Genomic DNA, 24,136 nt, shown 5'->3' on the forward strand with positions numbered 1-24,136 from the left:
ACACAGAGAGGAATCAGTGGGATCTGAGCAGCCTCAGGACACCCCAGAGCACTGGGGACTCCATGCACGGCTCACCACAGCCCTAAGCCCAGCTGGTGGGTGGGAGATGCTTAAAAACTTTAATTTTGGGGGCTGTATTTTCACAAGAAAAAGCTGCTCCACAGCCAACACCAAACTCTCAGACCCTGCTGCTGCCAGGTGGGTCCGCAGCCAGAACTCCCTGCAGCTTTCCATAACCACAACATTTCAGCAGCCGCTTTTAGACGCTTGGCTGGGACTCCTGAAAAAAAAAAAACCATCTGCTCTGGGTGTCTCAACACGAGCGTGGAAAGAAGCCCGTGGGTGAGGGGTGTCGGTGGAAAGCAGGGGTTTATCTGATGGCTCAGAGCTGTTGCAGAGCCCAGGGACCTTCCCTGGCCACTACTGGTGACAGGTCCAGCTCAGGAAGCGTTTCCATGAAGGTGGCACTGGGAAGGCCCCTGATTTCAGGGGTCTGGAGCAGCTGCTGGAGCAGTGGATGTGCTCAGGAGCAGCACTGGAGCTGCCCAGCTCAGGGCTGGTCATTGTTGTGTGTCTCAAGGCTCCGGGCTTTGACGAAATGCGGCCCCAGTGATGTAAATCAATGATGCACTTGGCTCTGCAAGGATTTTTTGGTCAAGCCAGCACACTCTGAAAATATTCTGCATAAAGACCTCAGCAGTTTTTGGCTTGGCTTGGGAAAAATTGAGTCAGTCAGTGAATTTTTAATTTTTTTTTTTTCTGGTGGCCAAGGAAATGTTGGTGCCCTACACAGGGGGAGATCCTCTTTCCTTCAATTTAGCTTTTAATTGCAGGCCTCAAATTGTCATTGAAATAAAAGTGTTGGATACCCCAAGTCTGGGGCCAGCCAGGCCTCCCTGGGGCAGCACTGAAGCCACTTTTAGGAGCCCCCCAACCTGTGTTTCCTCCCAGGTGAACCCCCTGTCCTGTGCAGGTGTCTCCCTTGTGGAGCTGTGGGAAGCTCTGCTCCCAGGAGGATGAATCACGGCAGCAGAGCTGGGTTTGTTTGCTCTTAGACTCCTTTAAAGAGAAGATTCTGTGGTGTTGGGCATCGTGCCACTGGGCACAGCATCTGGGCAAAGCAGGGGAGGAGGGTCTGGATTTGGCCTTTTGGTGGGGATGTGGAATTTTGATGCTCAGTGAAGAACACCATGGATTGAAGCCCCTTCTGTGGGGCATGGAGGGAGAAAAGCCCTTCTAGGGAGTCATTCGGAGGTGGGAGGACACCGGTCACTCCCTGGAGGTCCCTTTTTCCCTCTGCAGATGAAGATGTATCTCAGGATAACTTCTGTCAGGACTGGTATGGAGTCAGCCAGGGCAGCTCTTGGTGGCCAACGGTGCGAGGAAGATCAGAAGGACATTTCCACCCCCAGAAGGTTTTTCCTGTGGAGGTGGAAGTTATTTCACTGCCTGTTCCTTTCACTCTGGCTCTGAAGCTTTTGGAGCAGCATGTTCTCCCAGTGGGAGACTTTTCCATGGATGGCAACAAGCTGGGAGCTTGGGCAAGGTCTGAGGCAGAAGAGAGGATGGCAGTGGTGGGAGGCAGGAGAGGCTGTGGGAGAGATGGAAGTGCTGGAGATGAGACCCAAACTCCCCCTCAGCCTCACAACCGCAGGACTTCTCCCTAAATCCGGCAAAATTCACTGGGAAATGAGGGTTTGAACCACTCACATTTCATGCCCAGCAGGACTCCTTCCCTCCCCCTCTCATTACACTGGCATAACATAATTATCCCAGGTATAATTAATAGAAAGCACGTTTCCAGTGTCAGCAAGCAGCCTGGGTGTGTACTGAGCCCACCTGGCAGAGCTCTTATCTCTGCCTCACAGCACAGGGACAGCACTGCTGGGGACATCAGGGGCCACCGCCAGCAGGACAGCTCAGGGACAGCCTGGTGGGGTGCTGAGGGTGGCAGCTCGCAGGTACAACACCCCAAAAGTGGCCAGAAGAAGTGCAGGGCCCTCTGTCCCCAGTGAGAACATGGTGTGGGAAAGAACTCCTGACCTCTCAGGCTTTGCAGCCCAAATCTTTGTCAGCCAGGAGCCATCGCTGGTGCCTTGTATCAGCCCAGGGTGCCCAGGAGATGGGTGGAACCAGAGGAGAAGGGTGTGCAGGCAGATTGAGTTGGTCCAGTGCCCAGATGACACAGTTCCACCATTCACATTTCTACCCCAGCGAGAGGCTGGCCTTGGCCACACTGTTGGTGTTTTGGGGACACTGCATGGGCCCCCACAGAATCATGGAAATATTTGGGATGCTGGAAAACACCTCTGAGATCATCCAGTTCAACCATTAACCCAGCACTGCCATGTTCACCACTAAACCACATCCTCAGATTCCACATTCACACAGTTTTTGAACACTTTCAGGGGTCGTGGTTTCACTTTCTGTGCTAATGCCTGATATCCAATTTTTTCCTGATATGCAACGCAAACCTCCCTCTGCACAACCTGAGTCTATTTCCTCTCATGTTGTTCCCTGGGAGCAGAGCCCGACCCCCCCGGCTGTCCCCTCCTGTCAGGAGTTGTGCAGAGCCACAAGGTCCCCGCTGAGCTCCTTTTCTCCAGGCTGAGCCCCTTCCCAGCTCCCTCAGCCTCTCCTCACAGGACTCCTTCCCCAGCCCCTTCCCCTCTCCATGGAATTCAAGACACTGGAGCCACAGGAATGACCCAGAAGAGCCATGTTCACTTCTCAGCCTCGCGTGGGTCCGTGCTCGCTATCACAGCAGAGCTCAACCCGGTAGAGCCAAGCCCAGCAGAGCCGAGTTTATCCCAGCAGGGCTTGGCCAGGTCACACAAGCCAGACTGCTGCTGGCCAAAGCCACCTCTGGGTGTCTCGGCTCCAAACCCACCCTCAGCAGTGAAAACTTTTTCTCGCTGTTTATCTTGACTGTCATGTCACGCCCGGCCTGGGGCACCCAGCACCAAACCCTCCAAGCCTTGTTTCCCCAGGTTTTTGGGGTGAGGTCCTGCTGCCCCACAAGGCAGTGCACGCTGGAAGAGGCGGTGAGGTGGTGGAGCACCCATCAATCACCCCGGCAGCCTATCGAGCAGAAAATGGATGCAAGGCACGGCTTGATCCAGCTTTGCACGTGTTTTAACGACCGAGAACTCGGGCATGAAGTGACTTCTTGTACCCTCATAACCCACAAAAGCTGCGGCCGCGGAGACCCGCCCGCGCCGCGGGCTCTGTGCCCCACGGCCGGCCGGAGCCCTTGGGAACAGCTGCCGGTTCTGTCTCCGTGCAAGTGAGGGCACGTCCCGAGCTCTCCCCAGCGCCGGCACTTCCCTCCTGATTCCCTGCGTGCCTCGCCAAGACGGGGAGAAAATATTCCATGAGAGCATGAAGCGCTCAGCCTCCCGCACAGCGCCGGGAGCGCAGCACGGCGGGGCAGGAGGGCACAAAGGCGCTGCCCAGGGCTGCCCCTTTAACATGGAGGAGCCGGGGCAGAACTACCGCTCCCAGCGGCCAGCGCCGCCCGCCCTGCCCTGCCCGGGCTCCGCGCCCAGCGCCGCACGCCGGGGGCTGTAGTTTCCCCGCAACCCCGGCTTTGTGGGCAGGGGACGTGGGGAAGGGGAGGCACGAAGGGAGAAGCGCCCCAAAATTGTGTTTGGCGGTTGGTGGAGGGTGAGGAGGCGCCGCGGTGCAGCCGGCGCTCGGTGCCCCCGGTGCGGTTCTGGGGCAGGAGGGGGATCACCGCTGTTGGGGGCTCGGGGGGACCGGGCTGGGGGGCTCGGTGTGCACGAGCTGGGAGTGCCAAGGCTGGGGGGACTCCGGGAGCTCAGGATGCCCAGGCTGGGGGGAGTGGGCTCGGACGGAGACCACTCGGTGTGCTCAGGCTTGGGGAGCTCAGGGTGCACAGGCTGGGAGGCTTGGGGTGTCGAGCTTGCCCAGCCGGGGGGGCTCAGGATGTCCCGGCTTGGAGAGGCTCGCTGTGCAGAAGCTGGGAGTGCCAAGGCTGGGGGGACTCGGGGCGCTCAGGCCGGGGGGGCTCGGCGGCTGTGGGATGTCCAGGCAGTGGGGTGCAGAGCGTTCAGGATGCCCGGACTAGCGGGGAAATCAGGGTTCCCAGGCAGGGGGACTCACCCCCATCCATCCCCGCCAGCCCGGCGAGCGCTGGTGGCGGTGCCAGCGGCAGCGCGGGGCTGGAGGCGGGGCTATGCCCGCACCCCGTCCGGGGCAGGGGCCACGCTGGGGGGGCGCTGCGGACTGACCCCGGCCTGGGCAGTGTGGCAGGGTCGGGGAACAGCCTGGGCACGTCCCGGTCAGGTCGGGTCCGGTCCATCCCGATCCCCGTCCCGTCCCGGCCCTTCCCGGTCCATCCCGCCCCGTCCCGGCGGCGCTGGAGCGGCCTCGCCTTCCCGTGGTGCAGCGCGGCCGCGGCCCCGCCGCGCCGCCATGTTGTCGGAGTGAGCGGCCGGGGAGAGGCAGCGGCGAGCGGCCGGGGGGGGCCCGGCATCCGTCTGCATCCGAGCGCTCCGCCCGTGAGTACCGGCCCGGGGCCGGCTCCGCGGCGCCGCGGACCCCCGCGGACCCGCCCGTGGGCGCATATTGGCGGGGGGCGCGGGAGGAGAGGCCCCAGGCCGCCCCGAAGGCGAGCGGCGACGGGGGCGCTGCGCCGGCGCTCCCGCCCGGCTCCCTGTCGGGGCCGCGGCCTGGGCCCATTGTTAGCGGGGAGGGGGCGCGGGGGGACCCCCGGGCCCCGAGCGCGGCCCCGCGGGCGCTCCGGTAACGGGGACGGGGGTTATTGTTGGGGGGGCGCGGGCCCATCGCAGCCCTCACCCGCCTTGCCCCGGGCCCGGCCCGCCGGGGGCTGCCCCTTGGTCTGTGGGGCTCCCCCTTCTCCTCGGGAGGGTCTCCCCTTTCTCCTGGAGCGGTTTGATCGCGGGGGGGCTCTCCCTTGTCCCGGGCCTTCAATCCCGGGGGGCTCTGTGGCTCCGGCCGAGACCCCGCTTTGTTGCCCCCAGGGCTCCGGGGGATTGTTGGGTTCCATCCCCCCAGGTTTTGGGGGGGTTTCGGCGGCTCTGGGGGTCCCTGGAAGAGGAGAGGGTCGGGGCTGGCAGCGGGAGGGAGGAAAAAAGCAAACAATCCTTTCAGATGTGCTGGGTGACCCTGGGGGTTTTGTGTTTGTGTGGGGTTTTTCTCCCCCCTTGTTTTTATCTCGTGCTCACATAACGACAGCCTCGGCCCTTGTGAGCTGCAAAGTTGGAATTTTAAGAGCCTCTCGGCCCAACCTGAGAAACGCTCTGATTTTTTTTTTGTTGTTGTTATTGTTGTTGTTTGCTTTGGTCAATGTTTAATAACTTTGTTCGGAGCAGAGAGATTTTATTAGGCAGATCATGAGTAAGGAATTTCCTTTATTAGGAGGGATGGAGGTGGGGGGAAAGGGGGACCGTGGGTCCTTTTTGGTTTTAATGTTGCTTTTGGGAATCCGATGGGTCAGGCATTCAGTGCTGCGGCTCCCCAGGTTTTCAGGAGAACACAGGGATAACGTTAAAAGTTCTGCTAGGCCACAGAGCTCTCAAACAATGGCTCTGCTTTCATTTCCAGTGGAACTTTCCAAAAAAAACCCACCCAACCCAAACTCCTCCGCTTTGGGGTTGAACTTTTTTGAAACGGGCGTTTTACACCGCGTTAGTTTTGTAATAATCTGTGATTTTGAGAGCAATACGGAACCAGAGCCGGCGGGATCTGGCTGTGGAGCCGGGCTCTGTGTGGATTAAAGCTGCTTTATTTGGTGTTGTCACCACCGGTACTTCAAACTCTCAGGGAGATTCCTCCGAAGTTTTTTGTTGTTTGTGGAACGTCCCGTAATCTGCAGTGTCCTGCCTGCAGTGACAACACGGAGCAGCTCGTTTCCACGCCGTGTTTTCACCCAGGGAAGAGCAGAGCCGCCGGCCCTGAGCGCGGTGGAGCAGCGTGGAAGCCTTTGTTTGCCAGCCCGGGGTTTCACCTGGGAAAAGTTGATCCTGTGTTTAGGAAGAGTTTGGGAATGCAAGAGGCTCCGGAGGCCCTGAGCAGCTGCGGCTTTGCCTGTGTAGGTGGCTGCCCGTATTCCCGGCGCTCCGGCAGCTTTGAATGACAGGATTCAGCTGTCCCGCTGCTGCCTCGATCGCGGCATTCCCATAAAAACACGGCTTGGAACTAAACTTGAACTACCCACAATGCTCCCTTCCCCTTTGCTCCCTTGCAAAATGTCGCCTTTGCCAAGTTTTCCGCTCGTGTTTGGAGCAGCCCAAAGAGGAAGCGCCTGGGAGCAGCCTCTCCTTAATCCATTGACTGAGATTTTCTGGACCCTCCTGATTTTTAAGATAACAGCTTTATTAACTCAGAAATTAATTAGCGTATGTGGACAGAGGGATCCGCAGCCTTTTGAAGGAGCAAAGACTGTGGCAGTGCGACTTTGTACCTTGTTTCTTACTGTAAAAGGGCTTGTCACAATCTATAGATACTGGAAATTTTTTGGTGGGGATTCATAGTATCTTCCTTTGTTTGTTTGTTTTTTTTTTACAGTCTGCCCTGAGATAACTTGTAACTTCCTTTCAAGGGGCTGCTCAGATTTCATTGCTGCAGCTAATACACACCTCAATTTGATGATAAATGAATTTCTTGCCATTAATTATTTAATTTTTTTGTTCTTTTTTGCGTAGAGGACCTTGAGTGCTTCATGTGATATTACTGAAGGATTTTGATATTGTTTGCTAAGGGGGAGTTAAGAGGAAAATGCCATTAAACTGAATTGTAGCCTTAAAATCAGTCAAGATTTAGTCATATCGTGTTTTCAGTGTTTTTTCAAGTATGTGGGGAAGGTGGTGATTTCCAGACTCTTTGAAAGCTGGAGGAGTGAGTCCTGTTGGATGTCGCTGGTATTTAAGTTGTGAGTGTATAAAAAGCCCTGCAGAGTGGCCCTGGGGGCTTTGTCTGTGCAGCACCAAATTATGTTGGAGGTGCAATTAAAACAACCTGATCTCTGCAGTTTTCAGAGTCATTTTCCTCTCAGTATTAACCCCATGCTCGACTCGTGGGGCAAACCTGACAAAGTCTGATCAAAGATGGGACTCAGATTTCTTTTTTTGGTCTCCCCTCCATCAGTAAATTGTTCTTGGAAGTTGTTTGTAGTAGGGTGTTGTTCAGGGCCACTACGGGGAGCAGGGAGGGAATAGAGCCGCCTTTCAGGCCCTCGGAGCCGCTGGCAGGAGCAGGGCCAAGCTCTGCAGCCACCGAGGTACAGCAGTGGAACATCCTGGGGTTGCTCTGCCAGGAGCTTCTCAGGGCTCCACCACCCCGATTTCATCCTCAGAACTCTCTGTGGGGCTGCACTTAGGTACCTCAAGTCATAAACTGTTGATCTTTTTAGTGAAGATTAATTCAGACTATCCCATGCCTTTAAAAATGAATTTGGCTTGTGTGAGTGTTACATAAGGGGGGGAAAACATTTTGCTGTTCACACCTGTAGTGTCTCTATTGCTCTGATAGTCCTACCTTAAAATAACAAACAAACTTCTGTGGTTTTGTGCTGCTGGAATGTTATCAAAATATTTGGGGAATAGGAAATTAGTGAGTTGCTGTCAACTTAATCTGCAGGCTTTCCTCCAGCTTGCAGGTCATTTGGATGTGTGCAAGACATATGGGGTATTTCTTTAGTGGGGTATTTTACTGGGGTGGTCAGTGCTCTGGGCACTGAAAGTGTGTTGGAGTTGTACAGATTTCCCCCAGTGCCATCAACAGCAGGACCAGCAGTGCTGGCTGTGCCTTCTCTAGAAAGTTCTGCTGAGAGTCCAGGTCCCAGGTTTGCTGTTCTTTCTCCAGGGAATTCCATAAAGCTTGTCCATGGGTTTTACTGACTCCTGAGCACAGCTCCTGAGTAAGCAGGGAGGGCACACGCTGTATTTGGGCTCCATGAGCTGTACGAAATCCAGGATTTTCAGTTTGCGTTGAAAAACAAAAACCAAACCAAACTGTTGCTTTGCTGCTTTGCATGACTGAGGAGTACTGTGGGATACAGTGGGATACAGGGGCCTTGAGTGTTTATATGGATGGGGGACCAGGCCTCTTGTGCCTGGTGTAGATGGGCACAGCAGGTTGTGGTGTCACTGCCTTCCGTGGGATTTTTGGGGGCTTTTTCCCAGGAGTTTTCCAGTCAGTGTGTTGTCCCTGGCAGGAATTGCCATTGTGCTGCTGCTTCGTGGGCATCCTGTACATCCTGTTAAGCCCGTGCAGCACAGAAAGTGGGATCTGTGCGCGTTCTCGGTGCGATCTGTGCGCGTTCTCGGTGGGATCTGTGCGCGTTCTCGGTGGGATCTGTGCGCGTTCTCGGTGGGATCTGTGCGCGTTCTCGGTGGGATCTCTGTGCCTTTTCACTGGGATCTTTGTGCCTTTTCGGTGGGATCTGTGTTTGTTTTCAGTGCTGTTGTGGCTAATGGGTTCACGGAGCCAGTGTGTGTTGGAGGAGTCGCTTTTGCCACAGCGATGTTCCCCTGCCAGTCACAAGATGGGTGTGTTATTTAATGCTCAAAGCTGCAGCTGGGAGGATTTCATGTCTCTTTCCCCTCTGTTTCCCCCATGTCCCCCTGCAGGTGTTGGTGGAATGAGCGTAGCGTGCGTTTTGAAGAGAAAAGCAGTTCTGTGGCAGGACTCGTTCAGCCCCCACCTGAAGCAGCACGCTCAAGACACAGCCAACCCCACCATGCCTGTGGTACTGACATCTGGCACAGGCTCGCAGGCTCAGCCACAGCCAGCTGCAAACCAGGCCCTTGCAGCAGGGACACACTCCAGCCCCGTGCCCGGATCCATAGGAGTGGCGGGGCGCTCCCAGGACGACGCCATGGTGGATTATTTCTTCCAGAGGCAGCACGGGGAGCAGCTCGGGGGAGGAGGCAGCGGCGGCGGCGGCTACAACAACAGCAAACACCGCTGGCCCACCGGGGACAACATCCATGCAGAGCATCAGGTAGAAAACCATCCCAGCTTTCCCAAGTCAACCCTGCAGCCTTCTCAGAGATGCTTTTCATGGTGCTCTTCTAAAGCTGGAGCTGGTTCTGCTGGAGTGGCAGCACTGGTGCTGTTTGTTTTCGCTTTTCAGGGTGGCAGAGCCCTGGTGGCTCTGAGTTGAAAGGTTTCTGCACTTGAGGGTTGTTGAAATCCCAAATCCCAATGCACTCCCTGTGACAGTCGAATGCATGTTTACAAAATTCATCACTCCCTTTATTGATTTTTTTTTCTGATGTGTGAACCAGCATAGATAGCCGTGACTGCTGTTGCTGCTGCTTTTCAAATCTGTTGCTGTAGTTAAATAATTCTTATGTAATGGTATTACAAAACTGCCAATGCATGTAGGTTGGGCTTTTACCATTCCCGATATTGGAAAACATAGGAGTGGAAGTTGCTGGTGGTATGTTTGACTGGATTTCTTTGCTTTGGGGTTGGGTTTTTATGGTTATCGTGTACAGGGGAAGGTGTTGATGATGTGTAGCTGAACTGAGATGAGCAGCCTTAAGAGTGTCACCAAGCAGTGGTTTTAGGAACTTCTTAGAGCCACTCAGTCTCTAGAGGGGTGGTGGGCCAGGCTGTGTGCTAGTGGTGTTTACTAGAAGTCTTTTCAGCAGTTGCATTGTCACTTGTGCTGCAGTTAAATGAGTGGCTGACTCACTCCACTCTGTCTGTGACCTGTAGCTCACTCATCAAAGACATGAGTGCTTCCTCTCCGAGGCAGCAGAACCCAAGTGTAAGCACATTTTAAAGCAGAATGATCCCCACAAATATTGCCAGGGCAGCAGACACAAAGCTTTTGCAACCTTTGTGAACATCTCCTGCCTCCAGTTTCTGGAACCAAAGCGGCCAAGCCCTGGCTTCTCTGCTGTGCCTCCCCAGGGGATGTGTTGCCAACCAGAGCATTTAAAAGCAAACATTGCAGGGAATTTTGCAGCCTCACTGAAGGCAGTGTGTACATCAACAAAGAAATAAACCCAAGTGCCCTGTTAATTTGTTCTGGAAGAAAAATCACATAAAATACTGCAATATGAGCTAAATAGCTAGAAAAATATTGTTGTTATTCCCTTATGCAGAAATGTAGTATTTAGGTATCAATTCAGAAGAAATAGCTGCATTGAAACAGATGTAATTTTTCTGTTTATTATCCAAGTTTTCAGTCACTAACTGTAAAACTTGCTTCAAGAGACATCAGTGCCAGAGATATTAATGTTTTAAGTTCTGAAAGAAACCATAAGCAAGGATTTCTTCCTGCAAACTTGTAGGTTTTTCAAATCAAAGCAGCCATGGAGGGGTGGAGATGCCTGGGCAGGGCCTGCTATTGTTTGGGCATTTTGTGGCAAGATGACTTCATGAATTAAAATGATGTCATAAATTCTCAATCCTCTTTTCCTCCAGCTCACACTTTCATCCTCCTTTTACTGCAAATCCCTGAAAGCAAAGACAACAAAACTCACTGGAGATAAGGGGCGTGGGGACAGGGCACTCCAAGCTTGCAGTCATTAAAAACTCTGCTGGTATTTGTACTTTTATTTATTTAATAATGGAAGGACTTAAACTTTCACTCAAACAAAAGAATCCTGCCGGATCCAGAGGCTTGTCCTGTTGTCAGCAGAAGTGTTGCTCAGCTTGATTTTCTTCAGTAACTTGTGGAATGAAATGATCCTAATAAATAAACCACTTAATGAAAGGAAAGCTCATTAACATATGCTGGTTTAAATGAACTTCTCAAATCCAGTTCCTGTGTTGTCTGGCAGCAGGACAGCGGTGAGAAGGTTGTGTGGACAGATCAGACCTGCAGGATGGAGCTCACAGATGATTCTGTGCGATGCTCTCCGATTCCCCTGTGAGTTCCGTGAGCTGAGGCTCAGGAAATCCCACCAGGCCAGAATTAACACTGAGGTTTTTATCTGTTCTGCTTCCTGCTGGCTTTTACACTCTGATAAATGAGGTGCAGCCGTAGTTCCAACGTTTCTGCATTCAGTGCTCATCTCCAAACCAATCTTTGTGTCTGTAATTTCTTCCAGGTGAGCTCTGAGGTGGGGCACTCTGTCTTGTTCGGTACTGGGTGCCCCAGTGATTGATGGGCACTTTTGTCAGAGTTTGGTGCTCCATCCCTCTTTTTCCATGGGTCTCTGCTTGCCTCAGGGTTTTACTCCTGGGAAGCAGAATGCAGGATATGTGTAATCCTAGCACTGCCATTCTTCTGACTTCTTGGCCACCTCCACATCTGCTGCTTAAATTATAAATTCCTTGGAGCAAGGACTAATCATATGCGTGCAAAATGATTTCATTCAGTTTGGGTTTAGCTGGGGTAGAATTGAATTTGGCCTGCAAGAACAGAAGTGGAAGGAAGTGCTGGGAAATGCAGGGAGGTAGGGAATCATTAGGGATGTCTCCTGACTCTGTTTCTTATGGATGCACTTTTATTACTGTACTTTTCATTTTGGACTTTCAGAGATGGTTCAGTGAGGGCCCAGCCTTAAAGACTGGTTAGGAAACTCAGTAGCTAAAAGATAATGGGAAGTCAGAAAAAAAATAATTATCAGTTAATATAGGTTAATGTCTGCCTAGAGCCTGGGAGGTCGTAATTAAAGGTAGAAAGATTTTAATTGTTGAATCCCAGATTCTTTTTGTTGCATGTGTAGACAAACGTGTGTCTGTTGGTGATAACACTGCCGTGGCTTTTACCAAGTGATGACATTTCATGGTGGTGTTGAACAGCCAGGAGTGCTGTGAGTCACAACTGAGCTGCAATATCCTGATTTTCCTTGGGTTTCGTTGTGCTGTTCCTCCTGGTCACTTTCCCTCCTGGCAGCTCTGGGAATTGGGCTGAGAGTGGCTTTAGCAGGGATGGCTTAAGGAAAAGTTTCTCCCAAGGAAGGGGGGAGAGAAGCTCCCTCCTGGTGGTATCCTCTCCTTGTGAGCAGCAGGAAATTGCTGTGTCTGTGTTTTGCTTAGAAACTTTCTTTTCCTGTTGCGTTTTCCCCGTCTCCTCTGAAAGGTGTGTTTGGGGCCAGGTTTTTATATAAAATGAAGCAATTAAAGATGCCCCTGTCATTTCACAAATTTAGGTGTCAAAGCTTCACCATCCACACAAAAAAAACTTGTGTTGCAAGATTTTCTTTGTCCCTGCAGACACTGAAGATGCTGGAATCAGACTTTTGATTTCCTAATGTGGTCTCTCAGTTCTCCTGAGCAAAATCCCAGCTGTTTGCAGCTCCAAATCCTTAATCACCAAACTTCCATGGAAGACACTAAACTGGACATTTTTCTCTTTTTATTCATAAAAAGCAGCAGGATGAGGCTGAGGTTCAGGGTCCCCAGTGATTTTAATGTTGGAGTGAGCAGGTTTAGGCTGTCTGATGCCTGTTGGTGTTGGGCAGAGCGTTCCCCTGACTGCAGGAGAGTGTTTGTGTGCTGTTTATCCTGCAGAAACCACGGGCAGGGATCAGGACATCGTGGAGGGAGGGCACAGGATGGCTCCAGGTGAGGAAGGGCCCGGGTTGGGTCTGCCTTGGTTATGAAAGGTTGCACAGATCTCCTCACAAACCCAGACAGCCTCTGCTGCTCCTGAGGGCGGTGAAAAGACACTTGGGATATTCAGCTGAGACAAGTTATCAACACTGAGCAGGTTTTTAGGAAAATTGGCTGGGTTTTCTTGGCTGGGGTCTCCCGTGGCTCGTGCGTGTGTGTGCTTGAACTGGAGTGAAGGGAGAGTTCTGTGGTGGTGTCCCTCTGGAATTGCAGTCACTGGATATGCTTAGACTGTCGGAATTGCACTCGGGTAGTGTGGGAGTTGCTTGGTAGAAGCAAATGATTTGAGGCATTTGCTTTCTCTCAGAGCATGTTTAATTAATAATTGGAGACAATAGAACTCTGCAGGGATGGTCTCGTTGAATGTGGGGAATTTTTCACATGGAGTTGGTGAAGAATAGTCAGCACAACAGGGCTGGGACTGGGGTTTCTGCTCCGTTTTGCCTTTTGGCAGTGTGACCATGTGAGTTCTTCACTGGGAGCTGGATTCAGGCAAAGGCAGGAGATAATTCTGGCAGCTGCCCTCGTGGGGCACAGCTCCTCCAGCCGGGCTCCTTCCTGTCCTGGGAGCAGCTGGATCTGAGCACGTTTGGCAATGCTGGGTGCTGCTGGCAGTAACTGTGGCCAGAGCTCGCCTGAAAGTTGTGGCAAGAGCCTCTAAAAAGGTCCTGGAAGCAAAGGCAGCCCTGGTGTTTGTTCTTCCAAAGGGAAATCCTGGCTAAGTGATGCTTAACTCCTTAGGACAGAGATTTTGCCCCATCCCTGGAAGCGTCCAAGGCCAGGTTGGAGCAACCTGGAACAGTGGAAGGTGTCCCTGCCCATGGCGGGGGTGGAATGAGCTGGGATTTGGGGTCTCTTCCAACCCGAACCATTCAGTGATTTCTGATGTGCCTGTGGATATGTGCTCCAAATAATTGAATGTATTGTCTGTGCTGGGGTTGAAGGCATGGAGTGAGTCCTTGTCACACAAACCATGTGACAGCACCTGTGGCTCAGCTCTGGGAGGTGTTTCTGACCTCTGTTTCATTAAACCTGTTGAGTTTTCATGGGAACTTCCTTGTGTCCCAGTGAACTGCTCAGGGCTTTCCTTTCCCTGGCAGTGAAAAGGCTGTGCTAATTTGATACCCAGGTAATTTGAAACATAATTCCTTGCTGAAATGAAATGTCTGGTTTGACTGATCTGTTTCACAGAGATTTCTCCATAGTGAAGGGGTAGCTTGGGAGGGGAACTGGAACATTTAATTTGGTTTTCTGCTTTGTGTTGCTCCTTGAAAATTTCTCCTGAGGCAGAAGGAGGACGAGTAGATTGGCTTAGTTGGATATTTCAGACTCTGTTTCCTCCAAATCCATGGATTTTATTGTTCCTCATGGGCAGCTGCAGATAATCTGCAAGATTGTCCATTCTGCAAGATTGTCCAGTTGGGCTTGCCCAAGTGACCCAGTGTTGGGATTTCTCTGTGGTTGTTGCTGTTCTGCTCTGCTTCCTTGTCATGGTGCTCACTCAGGAAGAGCAAAAACACTTTCACATTACTGAATTCACAAATTCAGTGCTTCCAGAAGACTTCAGGTAATTCGGTGGATATCTTGTATGAGTGTGCTTTGAAAAGAGGTTTATTACAGAACTTGTCCTGCTTGTTTTCTCCTCCCCTCTTCCCAACTTTGCTCTCCCCTTAGCAGCTCATTTGTGGTTTGCAGAGTTGCTGTGACCTCCTTGTGCTTCTGCAGAGCAGGTTGTGATCTTGGGAGCATTTTTGTAAATACGTGAAGCTTTACAGTGGATCTGAGCCCCACAATCCCTCCCCAGCCACCCCAATCCATCCCCGGTTGCCTGTTCCTCATGAACTGCCACAAATTCCAGCTGCTGATCAGAAATCTCCTCGATGAAGAGCTGTTGCAGAGCATTGTAGTAAAGAGCTGTTGCAGAGCATTGTCTGTGGCCTGCCTGGCTCAGAGAATTCCCTCTTAGGTGTGTCAGGGATGATTTCCAGGCTGTTTTCCCTGAGTGCTGATGTCAGGCTGAACAAATGCTCCTTTGTGCTGCTGCCATGTGATGCTGCTCCCTCCCGGCAAGGAGCTGCTCTCAGCTCTCCTGTTACTCCTGCCTTTGTTAAGGCTAACTTCTGTTCCAGGGCAGTTGTTTTTATTGGGAACATCTGTCTTTGGTTCTTGCCCTGTTCAGACTTTCATTCTGGGGTAAACTCGACTGTTGGTAAACCCTCTGAGTCCCTGTCAGGGTGGTTTGAGGCCACTCTCATCTGTTCCGACAGAGGTGCCTTGGCAGTGCAATTAAACATTGCTGCATCCCTTCTCCACGCCTTTTTCCCTCTGAATTTAAACCTGGGAAGGTCAGAATAGGGCTGGGAGTAAAAGGAAAAGCCCCCCAAGGTCAGATCTTAGCATGGCCCCAAGCTCTTGTGCAAACCCACGGATCCAGGCACACACCTGGGGTGCAGAAGATGGTTTTCCCAAGGTATTGCCAGCTCCAGCAGCACAAAATTAAGGTTGTTTCTTCCCTAATCCAGTATTTTTGAATCCTGCACCCCAATATGTGCCTGAGACGTGGCAGGGTAACCTAAATTCCACATTAATGAAGCGCTTCCCTGGGTGGATAAAATGGGAGGAAAAACATAATTAGCTAAGGAAGGAGAGCCCCTCTGCAAGGCTGCCTTTGCTGCAGTTATTTCTGTCCCCTGAATCATTAATCAGCCTGGCCCCATGCCAGGGAAGGCATTAGCCAATCTGCAATTTCAATGGCTTTTTGCTTCCAGTGCTAATGGTAGTAGCAATTCTAACCATGAACCCTTTACTACAAAAATAGTAGTTAAACCACCTAATCCTGTCTAATACTTGTGACTTCACATTCTTTCTTTACCCACTATTGTTATGGGAGAAGGCTAAAAATAGGGCAGTAATCAGTTGATGGAAGAAGGTATTTTAACCCTGGCTCTGGTTGTCTGTGCAAACCTGTTGTGGAGTGTGATGCTTTCCTTGCTGTCAGCTGGGGAATGCATTTCCCCTCTCCTGGATGCTGTGAATTGTCTGACTGCACTCAGATCTGGCATTTTTGAAATAACCTCCTGTGTGAGCTGTTCAAACTCAAGCAGCCTCCCCCAGCTGAAGGAGGATTTGTTTCCATCTGAAATGTGTAAACCTTTAGTTCATTTAAAGAGTTTTAACAATGGTGAGTATATAAATCATAGTATTCAGCTGTAGTTTTTGGTTTTCTCCTCTCCATTCTAAGGATGTTTCTTGGTTTTGATGATTTTTATTCTTCACTTGTCTCAATTCTGGTGTTCCTGTAGTAATGTTGCCTTTTTTTGAGAGATGTTTTACTAGAGAAGTGTTTGATTGGAGGTTGTTTTGTTTTGTTTTGTTTTTTAATTGTAAATTGAGCAAGACTTAAAGTATAGAGGCCAAGTGGATGGAAATGTTGCATTCACACTTGCAGAATGTACAGGAGTTAAAAATAAATATTCAAGGAATAATCACACTCTGGAGGTGCTCTAGGTAAGCACCTGGCATGTACAAATAGGGAGGACTTGGAATCTCATCTTGTTTTCTCACAAACAAAACAAATGCTGTTGGTTCTTCCAGGCTGGAACGAGACTGGAACAGCCTGGGACAGTGGGAGGAGTTCCTGCCCATGGCAGGGGTGGAATGAGATGGGCTTTAAGGTCCTTTCCACCCCAAATCAGTCTGGAATTCTGGGATCTTAGAGCTGAGAAATCAGGACATTTGTCTCTGCAGAGAAATATAATAATGATATCATTTCCCACATTCCTCTGCAGCAGTGGAGGAGCAAAACAAGAGAGATCCCCCAGCAGAACTGAAATCCTGGGAGGCTCCTCAGGCCCTCCAAGAGCTCAGCCAGCAGCAGGAGAGTCCTTCCCACGATTTGTGGTCCCAGCACCCATCCCGTGCCATGCCTTTTTTTGCCAGGGTGGCAAAGAGGAGCTCAGCCCAGAATTCCCTGTGGAAGTATCTGTGGGGTTCCCTGGAGCTGGTTTGCAGGGCTGAGGGCAGCACTGGGCCCTGTAATTTAGTGCAGATCAAAGGAATATTGAAATGATCCATTTGCATGTTCCAGCTTCAGGAGTTCCTGGCTTTGCAGGGCCCGTCCTGGAGCAGATCCCTCCTGGCCAGGAGGGGAACTGGGGAGAACAAACGCTCCAGTGTGAGGGGGGGAAGGTGGATCCTGGGCTGAGGAAGGGCTGGGAGAAGGGAATGGGGCCAGGTGAGGAGCAGGGGGTGGGAATGGGAACCTGGAGAGCTGGGGCTGGCAGAGGTTTGCTTTGGTTCCCCTCTAAGAGAATTGGCTAAGTACAAACAGATCATTGAAACCCTCTTCAGTCACTGCTACCCCCAGTAAATACAGGTATTTGATCTATTTAATGTTCAGCCTAAAAAAATAAAAACTCATAAATCTGGCTTCACAGTGCACTTTTAGAGACAGTTCAGATCATCACTAGAATATTTCTTAGCTCAAATATTTACTAGTAATTATTTTTTAGATTCTTTTTCTCCAAAGGAATTTCTAGTTAGTTTTCTGGGGTTTTTTTCCTCCTTTATGCCAGATTGTTTTATTTCTTTGTTTAATTCTACTTGCCTTTTGCTTCCTGGGGAACATCTCTTGGATAAGGAGAAAGAAAAAGAATCCTTTGGGGTTGAGAGTGAAATTTAGCCTTGGATAGTTTGGCTGCCTGTCTGCCCAGGTGAATGTAAATTCTACATAAATGAGGATTCCTTAATATATAAAAAACTGGTGTACAATCCCCTGGGATACCTGAAATGTGATACAGCCCTGCACTTGGAATTTATATGTAAAGGTCATTTTAGCAACCATATTTGCTTAATATAAGGTGCAGTATTAACACAGACTGTTGACATTAATATTTACCTAAAATTACAATTCACATGCTTTGCTGGTCGCTCTCAGGGCATGTAAAACCCCCCTGGATTATTCTAGAATGAAAAATACAGTCCTGGAAATCTGCAAGGTAAATTCCCTGTTGTTTCCATGCTAATTTGTTGGTGCTTCAGCTCAGTGTTTAGTAATCAGAAGGACAGTTTGGGGCCCTGGCTGCTGTTAATTGACCTGAGTGCAGAATCCCTTTTGACAAGTGCCATTCCCTGGGGCCTGGCTTTGCTGGGGCCAGTGAGCTGGAGTTTGCAGCACCAGCAGTGCCCTGGCTCCTGGCAGGAGCTGGGCTCTGGGGCTGCTGCAGGTTTGGGTATCTGGCATTCTGTGATTCCATGGAATCCTGTGTGGTTTGGTTCTGAAGGGACCTTAAAGCTCAGCCCATCCCACCCGTGCCATGGCAGGGACACCTCCCACTGTCCCAGGGGCTCCAGCCTGGCCTTGGGCACTGCCAGGGATCCAGGGGCAGCCCCAGCTGCTCTGGCAATTCCAGCCCAGCCCCTCCCCAGCCTGCCAGGGAACAATTCCCAATTGCCAAGATCCCATCCAGCCCTGCCCTCTGGCAGTGGGAGCCATTCCCTGTGTCCTGTCCCTCCATCCTTGTCCCCAGTCCCTCTGCAGCTCTCCTGGAGCCCCTTCAGGCCCTGCAAGGGCTCTGAGCTCTCCCTGGAGCCTTCTCCTCTCCAGGGGAGCACCCCCAGCTCTCCCAGCCTGGCTCCAGCGGGGCTCCAGCCCTGGAAGATCTCTATGACCCCTTTGCTGTGTTGCAGTTTTTTACCCCAGGGGACACCAGGGCCTGGTTTGGGGGGCAGTGTTGGAGCTGGGGCAGGAGGGGCTCGGTCCCAGTCCCTGTGTGTGGGTTGTTCCTCCACTCTCACTCTCCAGGGTGATCCCTGGAGGGCCTGTGGATCTTTGGTGATGTGTGTGATGAGCATCTGAGTCTTTGCTTTTCTAAAAGCACAAGATCGGAAAACTTGAATCCGTGATGGGGTGTGTTCAAGGGGCTTGGAGACAGGGGAAAGTGTCAGCCTGGGTTTGTGGGGTGGTGGGTGAGCAGCTGGTCCCAGCACACAGAACATCCCCACCTACCTGCTGGGATTGTGCTTTGTGCCTGTCTGGTACAGCTCCATCCCTTCAGAAGTGCTCCAGACGCGGACAGGGGCTGGTGTCTGGGTAGCTTTGGGACAAGGAAAACATTTGCTTCTAAGCTGTTGTCACCGAGTTTTGCGATGCTGAGGCTGCCTAGTCTTATTTAAAAGGAAAGAAAGTGCAGTTGTCCTGTGTGAGGTGGCTGCCTGACACGAATGAGCTGCTTGGGGGGCTGGAATGATTCAGAACTGCTGAGAGGCTGCTCTGCAGCTCGTGAGGTGTGAATGGACCACTGGAGAAATGGGTTTGAACTGTTGAAGTCTGTGGTACAGGAGAGCTGAAAGCATTCCATGCTTTTTGTCCTCCTGGAGCAGGATTGGGTGTCTGCGGTGTCTGGAGTTGTGAAAGGTCCCTGGAGCACCGGTGCCAGGCCAAGGGGGTTGAGAGGATCAGTAGGGTGAAGTGCAGGGTCCTGCCTGTGGGTCACCACAACCCCCAGCAGCTCTAGGCTGGGCAGAGCCTGGAAAGCTGGGAAAGGTCCTGGGGTTGCTGGTGACATTGTGAACATGGACCAGCTGTGCCCAGATGTGCCAAAGGCTGCTGCCACCTGGGCTGTGTCAGCAGCAGTGTGACCAGCGGGAGCAGGGCAGTGACTGTCCCTGTACTGCCACTGCTGGGGCACCTCGTGACAGGAGAATGCTGAGGGGCTGGAGAGTGTCCAGGGAAGGGAACGGAGCTGGGAAGGGACTGGAGCCCCAGGAGAGGCTGAGGGAGCTGGGAAGGGGCTCAGCCTGGAGAAAAGGAGGCTCAGGGGGGACCTTGTGGCTCTGCACAGCTCCTGACAGGAGGGGACAGCCGGGGGGGGTCGGGCTGTGCTCCAGGGAACAGGGACAGGAGGAGAGGGAATGGCCTCAGGCTGGGCCAGGGCAGGCTCAGGGTGGGCACAGCAGGAATTTCCCCATGGAAAGGGGGATCAGGCCTCGGCAGGAGCTGCCCAGGGGTGTTTGGAGTGCCCATCCCTGGAGGTGTCCCAGGAGTCCCTGGATGTGGCACTCAGAGCTCTGGGCTGGGGACAAGGTGGGGATGGGGCACAGCTTAGACTCAGTGGTCTCAGAGATCTTTTCCAGCCTCAGTGATCTGGGAGAATGAATGAGGTTTGGAGATGTGTCAGAGAGGAATTTGCAGTGAGGAATCCAGCTGTGCCTCAGGGATGTTAATGAGGAATCCAGCTGTGTCTGGTGGATGTGCATTGGGAATCCAGCTGTGTCTCAGGGGTGTGCAGTGGGAATCCAGCTGTGTCTCTTGGATGTGCACTGGGAATGCAGCTGTGTCTCAGGGGTGTGCACTAGGAATGCAGCTGTGTCTTGCTTTGCCCTGTGTTTTTCAGCAAGAGAGGTGGGAACTGGTGCAGGGGCTGAATTCCCCCCAGCCTCGGGAGGTGCAGTGATCCTGTGGTTTTGCTCCAGTTTCTCAGCATGGCTGGTGGCAAATCCCACTTTGGGATGTGTGCTCCCACCGGGCAGGCAGGGGATGGTATCTGAGTCAGTGGAGTGGCCGGAGCTGGAGTGTGTTACAGTGACACACATTCCTGTATTAGTGTGTGGAAATCGTTCTTCTTGAACGAGATTTACATAATTCCTGAGTGCATCCGCACGTTCAGTGACGAGGAGAGGAATATTCTTGTGCAATGAACTCGTTCTGGAGCGTGGTGCTCGTGTCCAGAACCTTCATTTTGTGCAGTGGGGTTCCGTGGTGTGTGTGAGCAGGAGGGGGGAGTTCTCTCGTCCTCGGGAAGGCAGCAGCTGGCTCCTGTGAGGATGTGCACTCTGCATCCCTTCCCAGAGGGCACAGCCTGCCTGGAGCAGGCTGGAGCAGGGGCAGCCTGGGGTGCTGCTGGCTGAGAGCAGTGGGAGTCAGGTTTGGATCGCAAGGGATTGGGACTCCAGCTGCCCTCTCCTTGCGTGATTCCTGATTCCTGAAGTTTGTGGAGGTCACCTCTCCCTCCCGGGATGTCACATCAGCTCCAGGTGTCAGGGCATCACTCCCTCATGCAGCCGATTGATCCTGGCGTTGTCTTGTGGATTTCTTTCAAATCTCTGCTTCAGTGGTGAGCCACATTTTCTGGTAATCAAATCCAATCGGCGTCAGTGCTCATCTGGGGAGAAGTTCTGTCTCTGGACCTCCTTGTTTTTTGTGTTTACACCACCCTGGCTCTGCTCTGTGCTCCTCAGAGCTCTGGGATCAGTAACAAGAAGAGATCCTGATGAGGTGGAAGATCAGCTCTGTTGTTTAAAGGGCATTCCCTGACTTCTGGAATGCAGAGGTGTTGGAAATCATGGCTTTGGCTTTGTGTTCTGTTGTTTCAGACACTGTTCTTTGTGGAAGGAAAATGAAGGAGCCCTGTGATATTTGTGTGCAATGAGGTGAAAATGTGTTGCTGTTTAACATTATAGCTGCTGAGAAATGGGAAAAGGGTCTTTTGGGTGCAGTCTTGGAAAATCAAATAAATAGATCCAGTGATCAATGAGGGTAAGGAAACTGTGTGTGTGGCTGAGGGAAAGAGCTGGAGAATTGCTGTTTATGGACACTTTGAGCTCAGAGTGGCCAAAATCAGGCACAAAGACCCAATTTAGAAAATGCTTTTATCCATATTCGTTAGGATTCTTGAAAGAGCGATGATAAGGGATGTGAAATATCTCTGAATGAATAATTTCTTCATTTCCTCACATCTGGTAGTTGATAGAGAAGGCAGTTTTTATTTTCTGCTTTTCATCATGGCTGGGGTAAGGGATACTGGGGAAGGGGATGGGGACAGCCTGTTTCTCCTGTGCCATTGTCCTGCTGGAGTGACTCCAGGAGCCACGAGTCATCTGCAGGGCTGGAGCACCTCTGCTGAGAGAATTGGGATTGTTCAGCCTGGAAAAGAGAAGGCTCGGGGTGATCTCATTGTGGCCTTCCAGTGCCTGCAAGGAGAAATGGAGAAGGGACTATTGACACAAGCCTGGGGTGACAGAGGAAGATGGCTTCAAACTGACAGAGAATAGGTTTAAATTGGATATGTGGGAGAAATTATTCCCTGGGAGGATGGAGAGGGGCTGGGATAGAATTCCCAGAGCAGCTGTGGCTGCCCCTGGCAGTGTCCAAAGCTACGTTGGGCAGGGCTTGGAGCAATCTGGGACAGTGGGAAGTGTCCCTGCCATGGCAGGGGTGGCACTGGAGAAGCTTTAATGTCCCTTCCTACCCAAACCATTCCTTGATTCCATGTCGACCAAATCAAGTAAAAATAACACTTAATATCCTTTTGGCTTTTCTGGAAATGTAGTGATTGGATCTTTGTAGCAGCTTTATTTTGAGGTTCCTACAGCTCAGCACCCACCCCTGGGAGATGGTTTGTTTTGGGGAAGCTGCTGGACACACTCTGAGCAGCCTTTGCAGTGGCTTCTGTGGTTTGCTGGGACATCACTTCAGCAGCTGTGAGTTCACATCACCTCCTGAATCTCTCTCTGCTACTTCTCCATTCCTGAGATGTCTGATGGAAATAATCATTTGCTCTCTGCCAGCTTTTGTGGTTTGGCACATCTGGATGTTGCAGCACTTTCCATGAGTTCAGCTTGAAGGGCTCCATGGAAGAATTTGGTCCCAGTGACGTTCGTGTGGCACCAGGCAGCTGAGCTGTGTCAGCTGCAGAGCAGGGATGGAGCTGGCAGGGGAGGAAAGTCCTTGGGGCTGCAGTTTTGGGAAGGGTTTCACTTGGTGTCGGTGGCCCATGTGACAAATGTCACTGCAAAAGGTGGCAAGGCTGAGGCAGAACTGAAAATAACTGAGATACAGTAACAGGAAATTTTTAACCTGATTTTTAAACTGGGATTCTGAATAAGTGACCCCTGAGAATTTGCAAATTATGTAAATACCTATTAAATAATTAACTAATATACCACTAATCTTTTGCAAAGTATGACAGCCACGGAATAGAAGAATTCAGACTGGAAGGGATTTCTGGAGGTTAATGTGGTTCTTTCTTCTGTCTGATTCTTAGATGAGATCTATAGAATATTGTCTTAGATGAGATCTATAGAATATTATCTTAGAACAGAAATAAAACATAATCCCAAGGTCTTGGTTCTGCTGGAAGTGGTGCTGCAGTATCAGAAGTCATGGTTAAGGTCAGTGATGGCAGTGTAACATTACAGTGCTGGTCACTGGTGGGCCATGAGCATCTAACAGTTTTTGGGATTTTTTTGGTCATGTAACTCACCCACCAGATATTGCTGAGCTCCTTCCTCGGCCTGGCAGGGCTGTGTGCAGAGGCAGGACTAAACCCTGCTGTAAACCTGCAGCTGCTGCAAGCAGCCTGGATCAGTGTGGGCATTGCTCATTTAAAAGTGCTTTATCAACTCCTCCCTGCTGAGCACAGAGGTGCCTCAGCCCTGCTGGGCTGCAGGGAGTGTGTAAACACTGAGTAGGAGGGGAGTTTGTGGCTGCTGGGACACTGGAGTGGGGCAGGGGAGAGCAGTCACCTGCTCCAGTCCCAGCACGTGGCTCAGCTGCTGGGCTTTGGCCTCGAGTCCAGAGTTGGGGTTTCTTTTTGAATTTGCTTCCTCCTGTGTGCTCTGCAGCTGAGATTTGGGAATGAGAAGCAGGAGAAGGGTTTTCCTGCAGTTTCAACATACCCAGTCCATGTCAGGTGCTGATTCCTGTTCTGGGACAGGGACAGCAGCCAGGGAAGGGTTGGAGCTGGACCAGGCCAGGCTCAGGCTGGAGATCAGGGCAAGGTTCTTCCCCCAGAGGGTGCTGGCACTGCCCAGGCTCCCCAGGGAATGGGCACGGCCCCGAGGCTGCCAGAGCTCCAGGGATGCCCAGGGTGGGATTGTTGGGGTCCAGGAGCTGGATTAGTCATCCCTGTGGATATTCCAGCTCAGGCTGCCCAGGGTGGGATTGTTGGGGTCCAGGAGCTGGAGCAATGATCCTGTGGGTATTCCAGCTCAGGCTGCCCAGGGTGGGATTGCTGGGGGCCTGGGCAGGGCCAGGAGCTGGACTTGGATCATCCTTGTGGATCCGTTCTATGCTTTTGTCATTTTATTTATACAGCAGTTTCAAGTTTATGCTTTATTTTTCCGCTCTAAATGACTCAGTTTTCATCAAATGAAAGTGTTGTTTTTTTCTGCTTCGTGTCAGTGTAACCTAGATGTAAATTTGCTGGGTTTATACAGGAGATTTTCCTTGATTCCCACCTGAAATGATGCTGGCTTCTCATGCCTTGACTTCCTCACCTGAAACCGCTGTGAAATATGAGCAGAGACAGTTGTGTTAAGGCTTTGTGTGTCTTAAAAGTAATTGCTGGTTGTTCCTTTCCTGTGCATGTATAAATCTAACACACAGAAATAAATCAGTGTGTAATAATACATGTGTGTGTATAATAACAAAAGTATATCAATGTTGTAACTGCTGGGAGTGTTAAAGGCAAGTCATACTCTGGAGCTCCATAACCTTGTTACAGGCTCTCAGTCTGGAGCAGAAGAATGGCTATAAACTGTGATTATAATAAAAATAGCAGCAAAGAAAAGC

The 24,136-nt window shown here is 51.4% G+C and overlaps 1 protein-coding gene across 8 annotated transcripts in view; it reads left to right on the forward strand.

The window, feature by feature from the left end:
• Window positions 1-4,253: 4,253 nt before the first annotated feature.
• Window positions 4,254-24,136, forward strand: part of PUM1 (pumilio RNA binding family member 1) — a 79,460-nt gene continuing 59,577 nt past the window's right edge. For 3 of the 8 annotated variants that reach the window (XM_041417486.1, XM_041417490.1, XM_041417492.1), the window contains exons 1-2: window positions 4,256-4,523; window positions 8,616-8,989. In XM_041417486.1, coding sequence (XP_041273420.1) covers window positions 8,627-8,989 — 363 coding nt within the window. In that variant the 5' untranslated portion in view covers window positions 4,256-4,523; window positions 8,616-8,626. Of the gene's footprint in view, window positions 4,524-8,615; window positions 8,990-24,136 lie in introns of all 8 variants that reach the window. The other 5 variants (XM_041417493.1, XM_041417494.1, XM_041417489.1 and 2 more) reach the window with 3 other exon arrangements.

Source organism: Onychostruthus taczanowskii, unplaced genomic scaffold (genome assembly GCF_017590055.1).
Source record: "Onychostruthus taczanowskii isolate IOZ18803 unplaced genomic scaffold, ASM1759005v1 scaffold56, whole genome shotgun sequence".
NCBI lineage: Eukaryota > Metazoa > Chordata > Aves > Passeriformes > Passeridae > Onychostruthus > Onychostruthus taczanowskii.